The sequence below is a fragment of the Paramisgurnus dabryanus genome, chromosome 21, assembly GCF_030506205.2.
Source record: "Paramisgurnus dabryanus chromosome 21, PD_genome_1.1, whole genome shotgun sequence".
NCBI classification, from domain to species: Eukaryota; Metazoa; Chordata; class Actinopteri; order Cypriniformes; family Cobitidae; genus Paramisgurnus; species Paramisgurnus dabryanus.
In genome coordinates, this window is record NC_133357.1 from 21,789,267 (window position 1) to 21,809,569 (window position 20,303).

The window sequence follows — 20,303 nt, forward strand, 5'->3', positions numbered from 1 at the left end:
ATAACTTAACAAACACTAAAACCAAAATAAAAATATACCCATATCAATATAAAAATTAATTATAAAATTACAAAATCATAATAGCTGCTTGTTTCTTGCTTTTTACGTGCTTTTTCCAAAAATACCCTTTACATGAATGTGCGAGTATATGCTCTGAACTGTTTGAGCCACGGTCTCTTTTTAAAGTGCTAAAATGTGAATCACTTATCCATAAAATAATGTATTTTCTGAAATATTCAATGGTATTCTCCTAATTATCTGTTCTATTCGGTGAAAGCACGTTTATTTTAAATTACCGGAGACCTGAGGCCACATATCAGACCTGACTTGATCCCAGCTGAGCTTTAGTTGTAAAAGCTTAGATCAGAAACCAACTCTGGTTGGACATTGGTTTTTCAGATCCAAGAGGACCCTTGAAGACCTTTACTTTAGGAACTTTACACATTTTTCAGGTTGTATATAGATGTCTCGTACATTCACAATTTTTGGGTGAAATTTAAATGACAGCTGGCAAATCTAAATACTCTCTCCTTTAAAAAAAAATGAAACGCAAAAGGTAGATAATTTGTGATATACACAAAAACATGTATGGAAATGGCTTAAGGTCAATTATTTTGTGATACACTAAAATGTATGCGAGAATTTGTGTTTGTTATAAGTGACATCATAGCGCACACCATTTTATCGATAAAAGGCCATTTGAATGGAAACAGATTGGAGACATCCAATTTCACAAACTTTTTTTACACATATTTACTTGTCGATAACAAAACTGGATGGAAGCATAGCTGTTAAATTTGACAATCCATTTTTTTTTTACTTGTGTAAACTATTCCTTTCGGGGTAACAAAATAAAGTCTTATTCTCCATTATTCAAATCCTCATTTGAAATGGTTGAATTTTTATGTTGTTCTTGTAGTTAATGAGACCCTGGGCGAGCTCAACTCTGTGAACATCAGCTCTCCAGACACGACACAGTGGGTCGTTCATGATCTGGAGGAAGACAACCAGTATAAGTTTTATCTGAGCGCCTGTACACGGGTGGGCTGCGGGTCAGCCGTCAGTGAGGAGGTAGTAACCAGCCCAGAATCACGTGAGTTTGTCCAATGAGCCACAGTAAATCTACTGTCAGTAAATCTACTGTTCTGGTTTCAAATAAGGGTTTGCAAAAACAAATACAGTGAACTAATAAAATTGATTTCATTAAAAAATGATAAAGCAGCGCTTATTAAATTTTGAATTAACTTTTGGCAAGAACTTGAGAAGGGTTAGACTTGGCCTTAAATGCACAACTTGATGCGATCCCAATGGATGGGTTCAGAGTCCTCTTAAATTGATGTGACCCTGACTGTGAAAACCCAGCTAAAATCATTTTCATATATCATCATTATGATATACTGCTTTCTACATAAAATACGCCTACATAATGTTAAATCCCATGATGTAAAAATATAACTTTGATATCTTTACTGAGTAAGATCATGTCAAAAATTGAAATCAAAAACTGTGATGCTCCTAATCTCATCATTAGATTATGGGACTTTTGCCTAGATTGAACCGACAGTCACAAATTCGTACAAATGTCAAGGTTGCTGATTTGTATGAATTGTTCGTAGGCCGTGGTTAATTGTTTAAACTGATCTGTCCTCTTATCAGCCGATGTTTCTCGTGAAGTAGTTATTGTACCTGAACATGCATTTCCAGAAGTTTCTACAATCTCAGCTGAGACTTCAACAGAGAGCTGTATGTATGACATACCGGCGTTTGTAGCTTTATGCAGCTTAGTTGGTAGTGCAGTCTACTTGTTGCCTTTAATTTTTTGAACGCTTGACACAAAACCAAAATGTGTTAGGTTGTGTCCCGCTCTCCCCTACTCTTTCATCATTACATAACCCTTTGTTTTGTAGTTTTACTAGGGGAAACTTGGGAGGAGTGTAACAGTTTGTTTTAATGTATGTACCTTACTAATGTGTAGTGTACATTTTTAATATTTGATATAATCCACGACAAAGTCTAATATAAATGATGTACTGTTGCAATGTAAACATCTGTGTTAACCTCCTAAGACCTGGTGTAACATTTTCTGTTGTTTGCACCATAATACTTAATTCTGTGTAACTGGAACCTGTTGTGGACACACACACTGTACACACTGCTTCATGTTCAAAAAAAATTTTTTTTTGGTTATTATATTTATTGGTTCTTCCTAACCAGTGACTTCTTTTTTCGAGGGCGTCGATGCTAAGTTCGTCACAACATGTATGTAGCCCATCATGTTTGTGGTTCATAATTTCAAAATATGTGTTTGGCACATCGGGTGATCCTATGTGCATCACGTGTCTTGTCAAAATAAGTGTCTGCTGCAGACGCGTCTAAAGGGTTTATGATAAAAGAAACGCTCGCGTTTGCTAGATACTCGCATAATCTCATGCGTAATCAGAGTTTACTGTTAAGGTAGTGTCTTGCGTGTATTTTGTGAACGTGAGCGTGTCTTTTATCATAAACGGTTTGACGGATGTGCAGCAGGCACTTATTTTGACAAGACACAAGAAACACCCCTGACACTCCGAACAAATATTTTGAATTTGCACCCCTCGGAAGAGCAGTCACCAGCCGCCACTGTTCCTAACCCCAAAAAATCTAAAATGCAAGCCGAACTAATGCTCGGGTCTAAGGAGGTTAAATTATGTCAAAAGCATGGTGATCATACCATAGTGATGTTGCCATGTTAGTTAAATTGATGATGTTTATGTATAATTCACACTGTTTAACAACACTCCCTAGTCTCTCCCTATCAGAACTATGCCAGATAAAGCATTATAATGACTATTAACAGTTTAGAGAATCCATGTTGTTGTAACATTAGTCATACTAATAAAAATGTCTGTAGTTTTAGCACTTTGGCATTAATTATTTAGCCATTAAAAGCAGTGTGGCATAAAGTACATACAGTATGTAAGCTGTGTAAGCAATGCTAAAAAAGACCCTAGTGCTCTGTAATAGAGTGCCGCAGGGATGACGTATTTTTGTAGGCCAATCCGGAAGTAAGTGAGATACTGGTTCCCTCGCAAAAAGTCATTCATTTTCACAGATGAATACAAATGTAATACATTTTAAAGTGTAAATGCATTTACTAGAATTATAAAAAGTCGAATTTTGACTAAATTCAAAAGTTGTGTTCAAAACATGTGAGTGTCATAAACTTTTGTTAAATACAGAGGTTATTTTTGCGATAATCCAAAGTCTGTGGAAAAAATACATTTGCTTTTTTGTGAGGGAACCAGTATCCCAATAACTACCGGGTTAGCCTACAAAAATATGTAATCTCTGCGGCACTCTATACTCTTACACACTGACAGCTCTTGTTCATTGTCATCACCTTGACTTCTGCTAGCATTTACTTTGTCTTTTAAAAAGTTTTTCTGCAAATCAATAACCCTGCCCCTAAACCCCTCTTGCATCTGCCAGGAACAATTTATTCAAGCAGCTGTGAACTCGTAGTGCTATGAACAAATACAAATATAAGATTCAGTGAGTGTCAACGCTAGACAGTTGAGAATTTTATTGCAGTTTTGGTTACTGGACAAAGGCTGGATATATACAGGAGGTAACTGTTTTTTCTTGAAAATTGATTGGTGACCAAAATTTTTTTTCTACTAACATAACAAAAAATGTAAGCATTGCATTATTATTAATAAAGCATAGGATAAATAGGAAACATTTTGGTATTTCTAAATGCTTTCATTCTCTTGGCAGCCCATAAAACAAATTTTGGTAGGCACAAATCAAATTTATGTCTATTGAAAGTAAGCCTAGTGTGGGTGATTTATTTTTTACCTTGCAACTTTTACAACTGCTAGGCGCCAAATGAATTTGCATCAAAATATTGATTTGACAACAAAAGACTGTCTCCTCCATTTAAGCCTTTTAGTGTCCCAATTCTGAACAACTATATGGTCAGTTGCTTTTTATTTCATTTACATTTTTTTTTTTTTTTTTGCTTGCCATGATCCTTTTGGAACAGACAGGTTTTTTTAACGTTGAACCAAACACTGAAGTGAATTTCATTATTTACATAGTTTAGTTGTATTTCTTTGATCTATCATAGATGATCAATCAAAATTGTAACCATTTAATAATGCAATGAGATCATTAATGCAATAATGCAGCTTGTATAGTAGTTGGCACAAAGACTTCAGACATATTAAATATACATTAAATAGGTTTTAAGTTATAATATATCTACAGGGTAATGCATGAGGTCTGAAATCTCTCTTTTTTTTGCAGGGTATTCTTTCTCTTTCACCTCATCTAATACAGACACTCCTTCTGTTCATGAATCTTTTCCTACCTTAGGTATCCATTCATTCATCTCCTTACAATTATCTTCATTGCTTTATATTTCAACATTCTTATCCCTGGATAAAATAAACATTTAAAGTCAACATGAAATCCCTTCTATTTGTAAATGCATCCCCAGTGTATATTCAGTATATGCAAAGTTTCACAACCAGTGGGGGATAAAAAAGAAGGATATTATCATAGGTTTTTGGTCTCATTGAATATCCTGCCACATTTTTAGCAATGTTTCATGGTGACTTTAAGAATGTTTTCATCTTGAAGTATCACGGTATCGTTTCAATATCCTGCTGTTACTTTGATGGTTAAAGGGCTGTACTGGGTTTCTTCAGTGGTCACTAAACTTCTTTATCTCTATCTTTTCTATCATTTGTTCCCCCTCCTCTCTCTCAGTTGTGCTCAACGTTTCAAATTTTGTAAGTGACACCTTTGCGAGAATCCACTGGAGTACCAGAGGAGGCTCTGATTCAGAGCTCTTTGTTGCCATAATGAACGACCGTAAGAAATTCCTTCTATTTGAGCATTCAACACAATAATGTTTAACACATTAAACTTAACCGTGTGCAGTATTTGTAGTGTTTAATACACTGCATGGCCAAAAGTATGTACACACCCCCTTCTAAATATCAAATTAGGTCACTTAATGTCAGTGTACATAAGTGTTAAAGATAGTCTGTAAATTTTGTGCCACAAAGCAGAATTACACAAAATAATGATTGTTTCCAAACAAGGACCAAACCTGCAGTGATTAAATAACAGTAATTATAATAATATGAAAATAAAATAGGAAATTGTTTGATTAAACAAATACAATTATTTAAAAAATAATAATTTTTACACATTTTAATTTTCCTAAATTAATTATTTGTATTACCTTTTAATATTAAAATGATGTTCTTTGTATATTTTTTTCTCTTTTTTATATATTATATTATATTATATATTTTGTTGCATTTAGTTATTTTTATATTTATTTTCACATAAATATTAAAATATTTACATAAATAAACACAAAAATCAAGTTTAAATAATCTAAAAACAAACAATAATAATTACATTTTATAAAAAAAATGTAGGTCTACAGGTAATTTTTTAAGTATTTATATTTGTTTAATTACATCATTTATTTCCTTTATTTACCTTTATTTATCATAATTTTTTATAATTTATTAAAATATATATTTTTGTTACTTTATGCTTTATTTCCTTTATTGTTATTTTTTATTTATTTGAATAATTAGAGGTTTGGTCTCACTTATAAACTTAACTCATTCCCTGCCAGCATTTTTTTTTAAGTTGGCCACCAACATTTTTCACAAAATGCCTTACAGGAAAATTATCTTCTATAAATATATAAACATACAAATATATCAAATGAAAGAACAGATCCTCTGCTTTCAAACAAACCAACAAAACAAGAAAAACGTTTCATCCTATCTTAATTTTTTTATTCTCTGTTTTTAAACTTAGCAAAAAGCTGAAATAATTGAATTTTTGAGAAGGAATTTGGTTAGAGATAAGGGCCGGGTTTCCCAAAAGGCTAAGTAGATCGTAAAAACGATCGTACGAATCATCTTAGAATTACGGGCCGTTTCCCAAAAGCTTCGTAACTTACAGTAAGTAGCACTTGAAAAACATTGTAGATCTACGAGTGCTCTGGAGTAATGGTTAATTCATAAGTGCATCGTAAGACAACAGTGTTACAAGGTCACCTGCAGGACAACCAGCAAATTGCATTCCTGCAATGACGATGATGTAATGTTTTAAATGTATATTTATTTATTGGGTTATTTTTTGTTTATTTGTTTAAATTGCTTTTATATAATATATTTAAAATTCAAATGATCAAATTTAAATTACTTACATAAATTGATAAAGAAGGAAAACATATTTGGTACAACTGTGGTAAAAGTTGGTCCTAGCGAATTGATAAATGGTTCCTACCAATTGCTGCAATAATTCATCTACAGTAAAAAAAATTTTTTGAAAGGAAATGTCATCTGATTAAAGAAACCAAAGAAATATTTATGATATTTAATGCAATAATCCATAATAATAAATAAACATAGATAGTAAACAACAAATAATAATAATAATTTAAACTATAATATAAAATGCAGAAGGCATTTCGCAGTGGGACGGACGAGTCCTAACTAAATACGGAAAATAATATTTCATTATACACAAATTATTAAAACATAATTGAACAATAATGAAAAAATATTATAAAAAATATTCGGTTGAAGATCATTGGCCTAAACAAGCTTCTGCTACAAATTCGAGTAATTCTATTGGTGACATTTCAGCACTTGACAAACGTATAGCGACTTGTAAATAGCAGGTAAAACCCAGCTGCGAACGATCGTTTTACGTACATCTTTGGGAAACGCACATAAATGAACAACGAATGTTCGTTAAGTTGCTCGTACAAATGCTCTTAAGTCCTTAGTTCAATCGTTATCAGGAAACCCAGCCCGAAACGATTATCAAAACACACTTGGAGTGTAAAATTTATAAATATTTTTTTGCTTCAGTTTTTTTATAAATTGGGTGACCATCTAGTGGACAATCACGGTATTACAGATTACCATAAAATCTCATCAGGACCAAATACATTTTTATGCAAATGTTTTCTCTTAATTTATGAGATAAAAAAATCAATGGTGGGGAATGAGTTAAAAGATTGCCATTGGTCAAGCTAACATTAAGTTCAGCCCAGCCCCTTCAGCTTTAAGTGGATTGTTCTACCAAAAATGTCTCTCTGAATACTGTCATAATTTTTTTTCACTTTCATGTTGTTATAAACCTGCATACATTTTTTTGCTCTGATAAACACGAAGGAAGACATTTTGAGAAATGTTTGTAACCAAACCGATCAGAGCCCCCCCATTGACTTCCAGAGTAGAAGAAAAGAATACTCTGGAAGTCAATGGGGCCTCGGATCGGTTTGGTTTTTCCTTTGTGTTTATCAGAACAAAGACATTAAAACAGGTTTGTAAAGGATAAGAAAATATTCATTTTTGGATGAACTATCCCTTTAACGCTACCACATGAAATGAGGGAAAACTGAGCTTTTCAAACTGTATGGCAACAGTTTGGGAAGGGAGTGCCAATGGCGCTGTGCAAAACGTTTGTCATTCAGGCAGAAAGCCTTGCTAGAAGACTACAACAGTTTGAATAAACCCTACTGTGTTGTTGTCCATATACTTTTGGCTATACAGTGTAATGTACTTTGTTAACTTTTCTAAACTTTTCTAAACATTTCGCTTGGCACTATCTTGGGTTTTACTGCTCTGGCTGCTGTGTTGTAAGTACTTGTAAATGCGGTTATTCCTTCAGGTGGTGGTGTCTGGCAGATTTCAGAAGCTGTAAACACATCTAAAGGTTTTCACCTCATTGAAGGGCTCAGCCCAGGAACTGTATACAAGGTTCGCCTGCTGGCTTCACGCAGGGTTGATGACTTTAGTATTTTTGAGGATGTTTTCAAGACCAGGAAAGGTGAGAAGTTACAGCAGGTCAATAGCAACGGAGGTTGACATAGTATCTAAAATCTCATCTCATTACCTTACATTTTATATCAAAACTTCCTTATTATAAAGTCAACAAAAAGGACGACTTTCAAAAACGCTTTTAAAGGTTTGTTCATTTCCACACTCATGATGCTCTTCAACATAAAGTTTTTTTTGGGAGTTCTGGCTGTCACATCAAAATAATGCAATAATGCAAAAACGGCATTTGGGGAAATAATGATCATCATCATCTTATTTACTAATTTTTAATATTAAATTGATATGAATTGTACATTTCTGTGATTTTTCCTTGCAGTTTATAGTAGGAATGTACCGGCATCCCAGCAGTGGCTTGTGGGAATTATGTGTGTGATGGCGTTGCTAACTCTGCTCGCCCTCATCGCCTGTTTCGTGTTCAAGAAAAAAGCCGGCAAGTACCCAGGTAAGACACAAATAGCTTCAAAGGTCACAGCGAGCTCCCATGGCTATGTGTATTTAAGGGCACCATTCGCCTGAGCTCTCGACACTCTGTGGTCACAAAGTTTTGACCTTAGCATGGTGCTTTTGTTTAGCTTTCATGTTGTGAGGTTCTGTCATCACCTGTTGTTACCGCCTAAGGTCAGTTTCACGCATCCTGCCCTCATGTCTAGTGACTGCAGCATGACACAGATGTGGCTCGATTCGCTTGTTACTATTAAATATTTGCTCTAAAAACAGCGACAAAATATGATTTCGGAAGTGGGTCATTGAAAATCATTTCTAAGTTGATCATCATCTAATAACTTTAAATGCAGTGATAGCCAAATGCTATAGCATGGTATAAATAACATTGGTGACAAAATGAGTACAAACTGTGCGTGTCAGAGACGCAGGATATGTAAAACAGGCCTAGGGCCAAATGTAATATCCAAATGCACAGAATAGTCACCATAATGCTCATACGCATATACAGTAAGTGGGATCCAAATGTCTCATCCCTGCAAGCAATAACCGTCTTTTCACAGTCTGTGTTTCTCAACCAGGGGGCCGGGGCCCACAGGGGACCTTAAGGTGACTTAAAATTATTCAAAATAAGATAAAACAAGCATTAAAATGAGCAAAAATATTTGATATTTTTGGCCATTTTAGGAGCGAATGTACACCTGTCTTGTCATTCCAAGCTTTAGTATTTGGAAAAATTGGCTATAAATATTGTTGTGGGCAACAAGGGGCCTTTGAAGTGAAAAAGGTTCAAAACCACTGGTCTAGGTTAACTATAGACCCGACGATATAGTCAGGGTATGAGTAAAACACTTCTAGACAAAAAAAGTTAAATTTGGTTACATGTCGTTTTTGCCAAAATAACTTTAGATGTATGATATATAATATGATATTCCGTCACGTAAGCAAAGTCAACGGTGTTTACAAGGTGTTTGTTTTCATTTGTTTATTTTTGGGCTATGGTCAGACGTCTATTATATTTTCACTGACAGCCCAAATTTTGCCTGGTTATGTTTGGACGGCTATTAAACATCTTTTAAACACGAAACTGCTTGCTGGGATACAAGGAGGGGGTGGGACTCATTTTCAGCCCTGGAGTTTCATGCCTTAGACCGGCCCACTTTAGTTCATGATTGACTAGATTAAAGTAATATCATTAAATCCTCAGTATAAGTCTGTAATAGTGCACTGTTCTCTGCAGGTTTGCAATTCATTGTATTTTTCAAATATATAATTTCCAATTCAGTGCAGATACAGTACCCTAAACAATGTTTGATCGTGCAGCCCTACCATGAAGTATTTTAATATTATTCAAGTAAACTTATTCAAAAACTACTGAAATGAAACAAATGTGTTTGTGTTTTCGCCTATATTTCCATTTTTAACTCATTCCCCGACACCTTTTTTTTAAAAGTTGCCGCAAGCATTAAATAAATATATATACATATATAAAAATACAAATATATCAAATGAAAGAACAGACCCTCTGCTTTTAAACAAACAAACAAAACGGTAAAAAACGTTCATATCTTAATTTGTTCTGTTTTTATAACCTCTTAAATATGGATAGGTTTCAAAAATACCAAATTTTGAGCAAAAAGCTCAGAGAAATGAATTTTGTTAGATATCAGATTCAGAACGATGATCAAAACATACACAGAGTTTAAAATAAATCAAATTAGTTTTTGCTTCAGTTATTTATAAATTGGGTAAGAGTGCCATCTAGTGGATAATAGAGGAATTACAGATTACTGTAAAAACTCATCAGGAAAGCATCATTGGCAGGGAAATGTTTTCTCTTAAATGACGAGATAATTCATCAATGGCGAGAAAAAAAAATGGTGGGTCTTGAGATAACCCCTGATATACAATATACAAGACAGATTTATCAAGTATGCAGGGGAAACAGATGGAAAAAATTAAATGCTTACCTTAATTTTTTATCATTACTGAGATCATGTATATTCCCAAATAATCTAAGGTAAGCCTACTTTGTGTCAAAAGAACAAACATATATTAGACTTTCAAATTTGCGTTTTACTTGAGAAAACATCTTATCCATATCAAACTTACTTTTTTCCAATAAACTGATGAGTTTTGCATCAAATAGATTTAATTAGGAATTCTCACGGTCTTCCCGATTAGCCAATTCCTGCCTGCTGGTATACCACTAGTAAAAGTGCTACATTATGCATATTTTAAAATACTAATTTAAATATTTATCATAACCAGTTACACATTAAAATGAACAGGATTTTTCTGGATTTCTTGATGTTAGTACTATACTGCACGTGTCCCTTACGCTGTGATAGCAGCATGCACTCGAGCGGGTGCAGACTTCACAGGTTTGCAAAACCTGATGATCCGTGTTATCCCAGCATGATCTGATAAGGTTTCAAAGGGCATATGAACGCTTCAATGGAAGAAAGAAAATCTGACCTTTTGATCAGAGTTAACATGGTCAATGTCACAAATTTGCCTCCCTTTAACCTACAGTAGAAATAGTTTAGAAACTATTTTTACTTTTTCAAATGACTAAAGTTCCTTTTTAATGTCAAATGAATGGCCATTTGAAATGAAATACCACTCTGACTGTTAGCAATGCTACCTTGCCCAGCTATAAAGAATAAACACTTTTCTTTGAGCCATTCATCAGTTTCTCATCTAAAGCCATTCAAAGCATTTTTCTAAAAGGCGGTCGGTGTCCTTGATTTGCGTCTTCAGTACAGAACAAAATGGAAATATTTTATAAAATCCTTCTAGTTTTGACTGCACAAATGTAGTGTCTTAGTGATATATTCACTGTTTATTCAGCATTGGCTTGAAACTGCATGCAGGTAGACATCAATATTATCTGTTATGAATAGCATTATTATGTACAGGGAGGTTTTAATCATTTTACACTTTAAAAATACTGCGGAAATAAGTACTCCACTATATTCAAACACATCATAAATCCTATTTTAAAAGTGTTCTGTCTGTCTTTTGTCATTGCAGTAAAGGAAAAGGAGAACATTCCGGCTGATCCAGAATCTTGCGGCATGAACGAGGATGCTCCATGCGACTGCAGGTCAGAGAGACTCAGTGATAGCTCAGTTTTAGATCTTAATGCAAGTTCTTTATCCGAGTGATTTTCAATGACTTCATCTCCTAATGCCTTTCTCTCCTGCATACAAACCTTACATACATGACACTTACCTGGAGCCACATAATGAAAAAACCTAAGATTACAGATAGAGGTACTGAAGGACTAGATGGCTGTTTAGTCACTGTAAAGTTTATAGTGTAGCTGTTTGTGTTGTTAGTTGTGTTGAGTACTGAATTTAGCATGTAGTATGTTTGTAAAAACCCAACTTAAATAATATTTTTGTGATTCACTGTTTTCTTCATAAAATCATTAGTGAAAATATAACCTTGATATCTTCAAAGGAATATTCCACTTTCATAAAAAAATCTGATAATTTACTCGCCCCTATGTCATCCAAGATGTTAATGTCTTTCTTTATTAAGTTGAGAAATTAAGATTTTGGTTCCTAAACGCAATAAATGCCATTTTTTTTAAATAGTTAACGCCAAAATTAGTATTATATCAGGTCAGTATTAAAAGGTGAATTCTTTATTTTTACGCAAAATACAATATCAGGCGTTTTATTCTGTCATCTTTTCCCCTTTTTTCCAAACTGCGAGAAACGCCAGTCCTTCTTCTCTGCAGAATGCAATAAATCCGCTCAACCAATTACAGCGCACCATTCTACGCATTGTAAACAATAATGGCGGTGCTTTCAATACACACAGAATACAATTTTCCTCATCTACTTTGTCCTTCGTGATCAACAAACAAACCATTTTGATGCCATTGCTAAACCTGTGGTGGGGAAGAAACGTAAGCCATCAAAATCAAATAATTTACATGAGAGGCACTCGGGCGAAGGAAAAATGCCGGCTGTTGCTTGTTCTCCCGACAGCATCAAGCTTCTGTCATGCTAACACACTGACCTCAGGTGATCTTATAAAAAACTTTACATAATATTACTCGAAGTAAAAAAAAACCCAGATAATTTACTCACCACCATGTCATCCAAAATGTTGATGTCTTTCTTTGTTCAGTCCAGAAGAAATTATGTTTTTTGAGGAAAACATTCCAGGATTTTTCTCATTTTAATGGACTTTAATAGAGCCCAACACTTAACACTTACTGTAACAGTTTTTTTCAATGGAGTTTCAAAGGACTTTAAATGATCCCAAATGAGGAATAAGGGTCTTGTCTAGCCAAACGATTGTCATTTTTGACAAGAAAAAAAAATGCACTTTTAAACCACAACTTCTCTTCTTCCTCCGACTGTGTGACAAGCCGGCGCGACCTCACATTATGCGTAGTGACGTAGGCAGGTCACGTGTTACATATATGAAACGCACATTTGCGGACCCTTGTAAACTATAAACTGACACAAAGACATTCATTTGTATCATTCGACATACAACAACGTCAGAACGGTCCTCTTTCTCCACTCTTGTAAACACTGGGGCGTAGTTTCGCATACATCATCCGTGACCTCTTGACGTTTTGCGTGAGGTCGCGCTGGCGTGTCACTGGACCGGATATAGACAAGAAGTTGTGGTTCAAAAGTGCATATTTTTAATTTTTAAAATCGATCGTTTCGCTAGATAAGACCTTTATGCCTCGTTTGAGATCGTTTAGAGTCCTTTAAAACTCTGTTGAAAAAAACTGTTAAGTGTTCAGTTAAGTGTTAAGTGTTGGGGTCCATAAAGTCCATTAAAATGAGAAAAATCCTGGAATGTTTTCCTCAAAAAACATAATTTCTTCTCGACTGAACAAAGAAAGACATCAACATTTTGGATGACATGGTGGTGAGTAAATTATCTGGATTTTTTTTTTTTTTAAGAAAATTGACTAATCCTTTAATGTTTTGATTAATGCCATTAATGTTTTTTTTTTTAATCAGTGAACACCACTAGTTAACTAAATTTTGCAGAAAAAAAATCACAGTTTTTATAATAAATCTTGGAAAATCAAATTATGGATTTGAATTTTTACTTTTATTATAACCTTGATATGCTATGTGAAAATTTGTAACAGAAAATAGTGGTTTTCATCTTGTCACTTTCTTGGTAACAAATTTTTACCCAAATTAGTCAAAATGGATTTATTGCGTTTTGTAACCAAACTCTTGGAAGTAAGTTTTTTGAGGTAATTATGCAATATGTAAGGTCACACTGGCGCATCACACGACTAGTGCAAGAGGAGAAGTTGTGGTTTAAAAGTACATATTTTAAATTTTTTGGGCAAAAATTATGATAATTTCCTTAGATAAGACCCTCGGTTGGGATCATTTAGAGCCCTTTGATGCTGCATCCTGACATGTTTTCATTAAAAAAACTTAATTTCGACTAAACAAATAAAAACACAAACATCATGGATGACAATGTATTGAGTAAATTATCAGGATTTTTTTTTTTTTTGAAAGAGGAATATTCCTTTAATATCGACTGAGTAAGATCATGCCAAAGATTGAAATCATAAGATAATTAATTTAGGATTTTATACCAAAGAGATTGGCAACACTGTATAATTTTGTTATTGTATAACATTACACGTAATATCCGAGGATAGAGATGGGTTGATATGAATGTTGATCCGGGGATAATATTTAACATCTTGCAAAGCAGAAGCTAGTATGCTACCCTATGTGTACACAAACATGTGTATTATTCTCTCCTTACTATAAAACTCTTAAGGCACAGATGCCACTATTGTTTGCTAGTTTAAGCCCCTGCGGCTTTAAAACAAATCTTTCGGTGTATTTAGAGAGCTCCTCATCCTGAGAGACTCTCAACACACTGCTGATCTCAACACCACCTGATCCATCTCATTTTTTTAGAGCGCATTAAAAACCTGGAAGGAAAAGAGGCCAGAGAAAGGCACGTGTGCGGTTCACTTCTATACGTGCTCATCTATGCATAAATGTGTTTCCATCTCATTACGCTTAGACGCAGAAACTCCTGTTTTATTCCTCCCTCAGGAAAGAAATGCAGTTTCAGCAGAGGCTGGAAGTCTGATTTCTACTCTGGTTGTGTTTAGAGAGTTACACCAGCAGACATCTGCTAACAGAAGACACCAGATAGGGAAGTGTGTCCCTCAACAGCTTTGCTATATGACAGTCGCCCCCATAGGCTTTCAAAAGTGCATTATCTGGCCCACACAAAAAGGCTACTGATTTATTATGCTTTTGGGAATAGCAAAGCCGCTTTATCATGTTACAACGTTGATGTCATTTATATGATGTACTACTGTAATAGAACGCAATGCATTCTGGGACACCAAAGACATATGGCTACATAAAGTACACAAAGTCAATGTTTGACAGCGTAATTTACCAACAGGTGCGATTCTCAAATTGCGGATCGAATAGTGTCTGTGTGGACAGGTAACCAAAGTCCTTTTAAATTCAGTTCATGTACTCTTAAAGGGACACTCCACTTTAAAAAACTATATATACTCATTTTCCAGCTCCCCTAGGGTTAAAAATTGATTCTTACCGTTTTGGAATCCATTCAGCTGATCTCCAGGTCTGCCGCTAGCACTTTTAGCATAGCTTAGCACAATCCATTGAATCTGATTAGACCATTAGCATCACGCTAAAAAATAACCAGAGTTTCAATATTTTTCCTATTTAAAACTTGACTCTTCTGTAGTTATATTGTGTACTAAGACCGACAGAAAATTAAAAGTTGGGATTTTCTAGGTCGATATGGCTAGGAACTAAACTCTCATTCTGGCGTAATAATCAAGGACTTTGCTTCCGTAACATGGCTGCAAGAGGCGCATGATATTAATAGTCCCCTTAGTATCTTTCAATAGCAGGGGACTACTTTCGGGCACTGCGTAATTTTTGGGGAATTTGAATTTTCCGTCTGTCTTAGTACATGATTTAAAGGAATAGTCTACCCTTTTGCCACATTAAACTATGTTATTACCTCCACCTAGACGAATTAATACATACCTATCTTTTTCAATGCGTGCACTGTACAGCGCATTGTGAATGTGTTAGCATTTAGCCTAGACCCATTCATTCCTATGGTAGCAAAAAAAAAGTTTTATTTTGTGGCACCAAACTTACTGGTATAACTCCTCATGTAACAGTCTTTAAATAGGGAAAACACGGAAGTGTTTGATGGCTTCCCTGTTTGCACCATAGGAATGAATGGATCTAGGCTAAATGCTAACACATTCATGACGCGCTGTACAGTGCACATAGATATGTATTAATTCGTCTAAGTTGAGGTAATAACATAGTTTAAAATGGCAAAAGGGTAGTCTATTCCTTTAACTACAGAAGAGTCAAGTTTTAAATCGAAAAAATATAAAAACTCTTTGGTTATTTTTTAGCACGATGCTAATGGTCTAATCAGATTCAATGGACTATGCTAAGCTATGCTAAAAGTGGTACCGCCAGACCCGGAGATCGGCTGAATGTATTCCAAAATGGTAAAATCAAATGCTTCACTCTAGGGGACCTGGAAAATTGGCATATTTTCAAAAAAGGTGGCGTGTCTCTTTAAAAAATAAAGGTGCAGTAGAAAAGATAGGTTCTTTAGATGTTAAACCAAAGATCAACCTTCTGGTCTCTCTGATAAAGCCAATACGAAAGTGATATAAACTGCAATTCATCAACTGGCCACTAGAGGCTGGCTCCAAAAGGGAGTCAATCCCATGTTAAAATGCTCAACTTTCCAGCAGAAATTAATATGTTAACACCCTGGTACAAAGTGTTTTTGGTCTTTATAGCTAATTTTGCCTGTGAGGGTGTGAATTTTTTTGTAACTAATCCGTTTAAATTATATTAAGCCTTAAGGTTCTGCATAATTAAGGGCGTGGCCACTTGAGTGACAGGTGAATTGCCGCTGCTGTCATTACTGTCAATCTAGGCGGTGTGGTTTTAGCAACCAGGCACCTCAGCTCCACCCAAGTCCAACCACTTTGCCCATTGTTATTTGGTTATCCGCGAGTGACGCGCTGCCAAAATGGCTGCCAAGCGACAGGCCCCGCCAACTTTGGGCTTCAAAAATGGAAACAATGTCCATATTTTATACAGTCTATGCTTAAAACTGATTCTTCTTTGGCATTGTGTGTCACCTTTATTTTGAAAATTTAACTTTTATTCTGAAAATGTATGCAAATGTGCCTGTGGTCAACAGCACTATTATTTCCCAAATTAAAGCAGGATAAATGTCAGCTTATCCTAATAAATTTTCTGTCTGATTTTATTGCCACACTCATTGACATTGTGGTGTCTCGTAGTAATTGGGAGCTTACGATGTGACCCCCGTCTTTACAGAGACACCGGCTTGCTGGCAGCGTGCCAGCTCTCCAATTGGCAGCTAATTTTGGTTCGTCCCATCATCCCGAGGGACTAAAGTAACCTGACAGACTGTTTGTCTACAGGCACACGCTGTGTCTCTCAAGATGCTCCATTTCATTGGCTAGCCAACGAAATTCAGCCTCATTCTAGTTCTGAGAGCATTTTCAATTGCTGTCGGCCCTTGAAGCCTTTACAATTAGTAATTAGCAGAAAGCAGTGATTGCGTCTTCCTTCTCCGTTCTGTCTGCGAGTCTCTTCTAGTCAGATCTCTGTCATTCTCGATTGAATCTGACTCCTTTTTGTCTTTGACAGTGATGAAAAACCTTTAAAGCAAAGCCAGCAGTTGTTGGGAGGCATCAAGGAGGATGACAGCAGCGAAGACAGCTCCACTATATCGGAGGACGAAGACTGCGAGTTCAACGAAGACGGGTCGTTCATCGGTGAATACTCGGGTTACAGGCGCAAGGTGTCGTTGGAGACGAACGGATACCCGCCTCTCACTTATTAACATGCTGGTTTAACCTAAGGGACTTCACAGGGAGAAAGAAATGTTTGTGTGTGTGTGTGCGACTGAGTTTGTTTATGCGTGAATGCCTAATTCTTTACAGTGTTAACATGAAGGGCGAAAGGTTAAAAGAATAGTTGAGCGTTTACTCACCCTAATGGACTTTGTTGCTTGTGGAGCAAAAGTTGCTTAGGCAATGCTTACCAGGAGTTGTCACTTCCAAAATGACGTAAAGTACCATAAAATACTCCTTTATTACTCGATTGCAAGTCTTCTGAAGCCATAAAATAGTTTCATGTGCCTTTCAGTATATTTTCTCATCTCCTGCAGCTTCCAAACCTCTTTTATATTTGTGTATTTTTGTATTTTGTATGTATATAAACATGGCATGTCAAGCATACGGCCAAACATCTACTGTATTTAAAAAAAATGATTTTAACAACCTAATGGTGAATCAGCAATGACAGAGTTTCTTTATTGGGTAAACTATGACAGTAAAGATCATTTTTGGTTTTATTAAACCTCACTTGCTGGCTTGTCTTACACCAAAACAAACACGCTGCTTTGTGCATCTTCAAATTAATGTGAATTGCAAGGTTGGATTAGATAACTTTTCACTTTTTCTGCAGAAGAAGAATAAGCAATTCAAGGTCTGTCACAAAATTGATATCTTGACAGCACAATTTTCGGCTACACGTTCGCTTGTGTGTGTAATCGCATAACCTCTCTGCTCGCCTCTCAGCCAAATACTGACACCATGAGACAAAACAATTATATTCAGACTGTTTATATATATATTTATATATAGCATGGTGAGATTCAAGATTGTCTCATGAGTTTTATCAACGCTATTTCATGGCAATTCGTACTGTACGTATTTTACGAGGTGTCTAATTCGTAATAATTCATATGATCACATCCGTACATTTCTGTACAATTTTCCCCACTAAGGGGTTAGGGCTGGGGTTTTGTTATTGTTTATTTTTATGATAATTGTATGTTTTTTGGATGATTCACTTCAAATTAATATGAATTAGGCAACTCGTAGAATATGTATGAATTCTTGTGAGTTCAAACTGGTTTTATTTAAGTCCCCCAATATTGTTGTCTTTAGCAAGCGTACAATTTAGTATCATTTTTGTCTGAAATAAGATGATTCAAGAACAATTGATTAAAAATCCACATCTACATTGTAAAAATAGTTGGTTTAAAAACCCCTTAAGTGGCGCTGCCCCGTGAGCGGGACACCAGAGTTTACTTTAATATTTTGCATGTAAATTTTTATCTATCACGACAAACTATGTATCATTGGAAAGGTCTAAGAGTCAAGAATACACATTTCCAGTGTTTTATAAAATAAATTATGTAGGGAGAGTATTTGATTTATTTATGAAGGGAGTGTGCCTCAAAACATTTATATCCTGCGAAATATCACTGTCCCGCCATCGCATGTTTACTTAGTGTTATGCATGTTAATTCTTATCCAATCATGACAAGCTATATATTGTTTGAAAGGTTTAAGAGTGTAGATTTCATCATGTTGGTATAGGAATGACCTAGCGAGAACCATTTTCTAAAATGCCACAGGTGGGCCCACTTTGTTATTATATATTTGTAACACTAATACCCTGTTCAAAACTTTAACAATCTTGACAAACTATATATTGTTGGAAAGATCAAAAAGTGTAGCATCACGTCATATTTCATCACAATTTGGGGAAAATTATGATATAGTTAGAGTCAGTTTCTAAAAGGTCACAGGTCCACAGGTTGGCCAAATTAGTTTTTTACATATTTAAAACAGTAAAACTCTCTAAACCTAAAGATCATGACAAACTATCAGTGATGTGCGCGTTGATCTGAAATGAGCGGGTGCCTGCTGTCACTCGCGGTTACCTGCGGTTACGGGTCATCCAAATTTTTTTTGAATGATTCGGGTCGCGGTTGGTCGGGTCGTTTGAAATAAAGATGCCAATTAACTATTTTAAATAATTACTACTTTTAAAAAATGCTTGCAAGGGAGCGGGTCGGGTACAATACAGTATATTTTTTTTTTTTTGCTGTCCGAGTTGCGGACGGTTAGTTGAAAATGTTGGTCGGGTGCGGGTTGTTTATACATTGACCTGCGCATCGCTGCAAACTATATATCACTGGAAAGCTCTATCACTGAAAAATTTCAATTTCATATTTCAATGTCATCTGATGATAGAAATAATGTAGTGACAGGTTTTTTGTTATGACCTCCCTCATACACTGAAAAAATTGATTCATTAAATTTACTCAATTTGTAAGTGGTTGCAATCAATTTATCTAAGCTAAATTTTAACAAAAAAGATTAGTAAAGTAAAATAAAATATAAAACTTTTGTTTAAATGTAGCTTAAATAAACTGATTGCAACCACTTACCTTTAAAATTTTTTTGATTAAATTCAATGAGTCTTTTTTTCAGTGTAGGAATGCATATTTATTATTATTTATTCATAACACTATATCCTAAATCTTTAAAAATGTTGACAAACTATATATCATTGGAAAGCTCTTAGAATGTTGTTTTCATATTTCAAAACATTTTATCATTAATAATAATGCAGTGACAGTTATTTATTAATTTGTGACAAGAGTATGCAGCAAATTGTTGACACCTAGTAGCCATTTTTGGACACAAACCTCATTTTTTTATTTTAACTTGAAATTTGGATCTTGAGATTTATGACTTACATTATTACTGTTTTTTTTTATATTTACATTTTTATAATTGTATTCATAAAAATAATGTGTTATTGATTTTTTTTCTTAAAATAAATTTAAACTGCTATAACTATTTTTTATTTAATATTTTCACCTCCAGACACATCTGTGAAAAACCCTAAAGTGTCTTCTTTAAAACAAGGGCAATACTATGCTTCTAGACCAAAAAAATACCAGAGTTATATTTATTTGAATGTGTACATCACATTTTTTCCCCCTCCCCCCAATCAAAAGGGATTTGCGCCACTTAAGAGGTTAATGTAAAAAGTTACCCGGTTGTTAATCCAAATATGTTAGTTGACAATATTTTTACACTAAGCG

The 20,303-nt window shown here is 34.9% G+C and overlaps 2 protein-coding genes across 4 annotated transcripts in view; both read left to right on the top strand.

The window, feature by feature from the left end:
* chl1a (cell adhesion molecule L1-like a) overlaps window positions 1-19,524 on the top strand; it is a 90,983-nt gene extending 71,459 nt beyond the window's left edge. For all 3 annotated transcript variants that reach the window (XM_065286250.2, XM_073812966.1, XM_065286249.1), the window contains 4 exons: window positions 920-1,093; window positions 8,185-8,310; window positions 11,346-11,418; window positions 17,042-19,524. In XM_065286250.2, the coding sequence (XP_065142322.1) occupies window positions 920-1,093; window positions 8,185-8,310; window positions 11,346-11,418; window positions 17,042-17,237 (569 nt within the window). In that variant the 3' untranslated portion in view covers window positions 17,238-19,524. The remainder of the gene's footprint in view (window positions 1-919; window positions 1,094-8,184; window positions 8,311-11,345; window positions 11,419-17,041) is intronic.
* LOC141281359 (neuronal cell adhesion molecule-like) lies at window positions 1,535-8,122 on the top strand. Its single transcript, XM_073813046.1, has 5 exons — window positions 1,535-1,574; window positions 1,657-1,743; window positions 4,288-4,356; window positions 4,753-4,857; window positions 7,699-8,122. Exons 1-5 carry the CDS (start codon window positions 1,535-1,537, stop codon window positions 7,893-7,895), a joined length of 498 nt encoding a protein of 165 aa, XP_073669147.1. The 3' UTR covers window positions 7,896-8,122.
* Window positions 19,525-20,303: the final 779 nt, after the last annotated feature.

Excerpts from the sequence above, each read along its gene's own strand:
- LOC141281359 (XM_073813046.1), top strand. The coding sequence starts at position 1,535 with ATGGGACTTTTGCCTAGATTGAACCGACAGTCACAAATTC. Across the intron at positions 1,744-4,287 it reads TGAGACTTCAACAGAGAGCT|GGTATTCTTTCTCTTTCACC; the intron begins GTATGTATGACA and ends TTTTTTTTGCAG. Across the intron at positions 4,858-7,698 it reads TGTTGCCATAATGAACGACC|GTGGTGGTGTCTGGCAGATT; the intron begins GTAAGAAATTCC and ends TTATTCCTTCAG.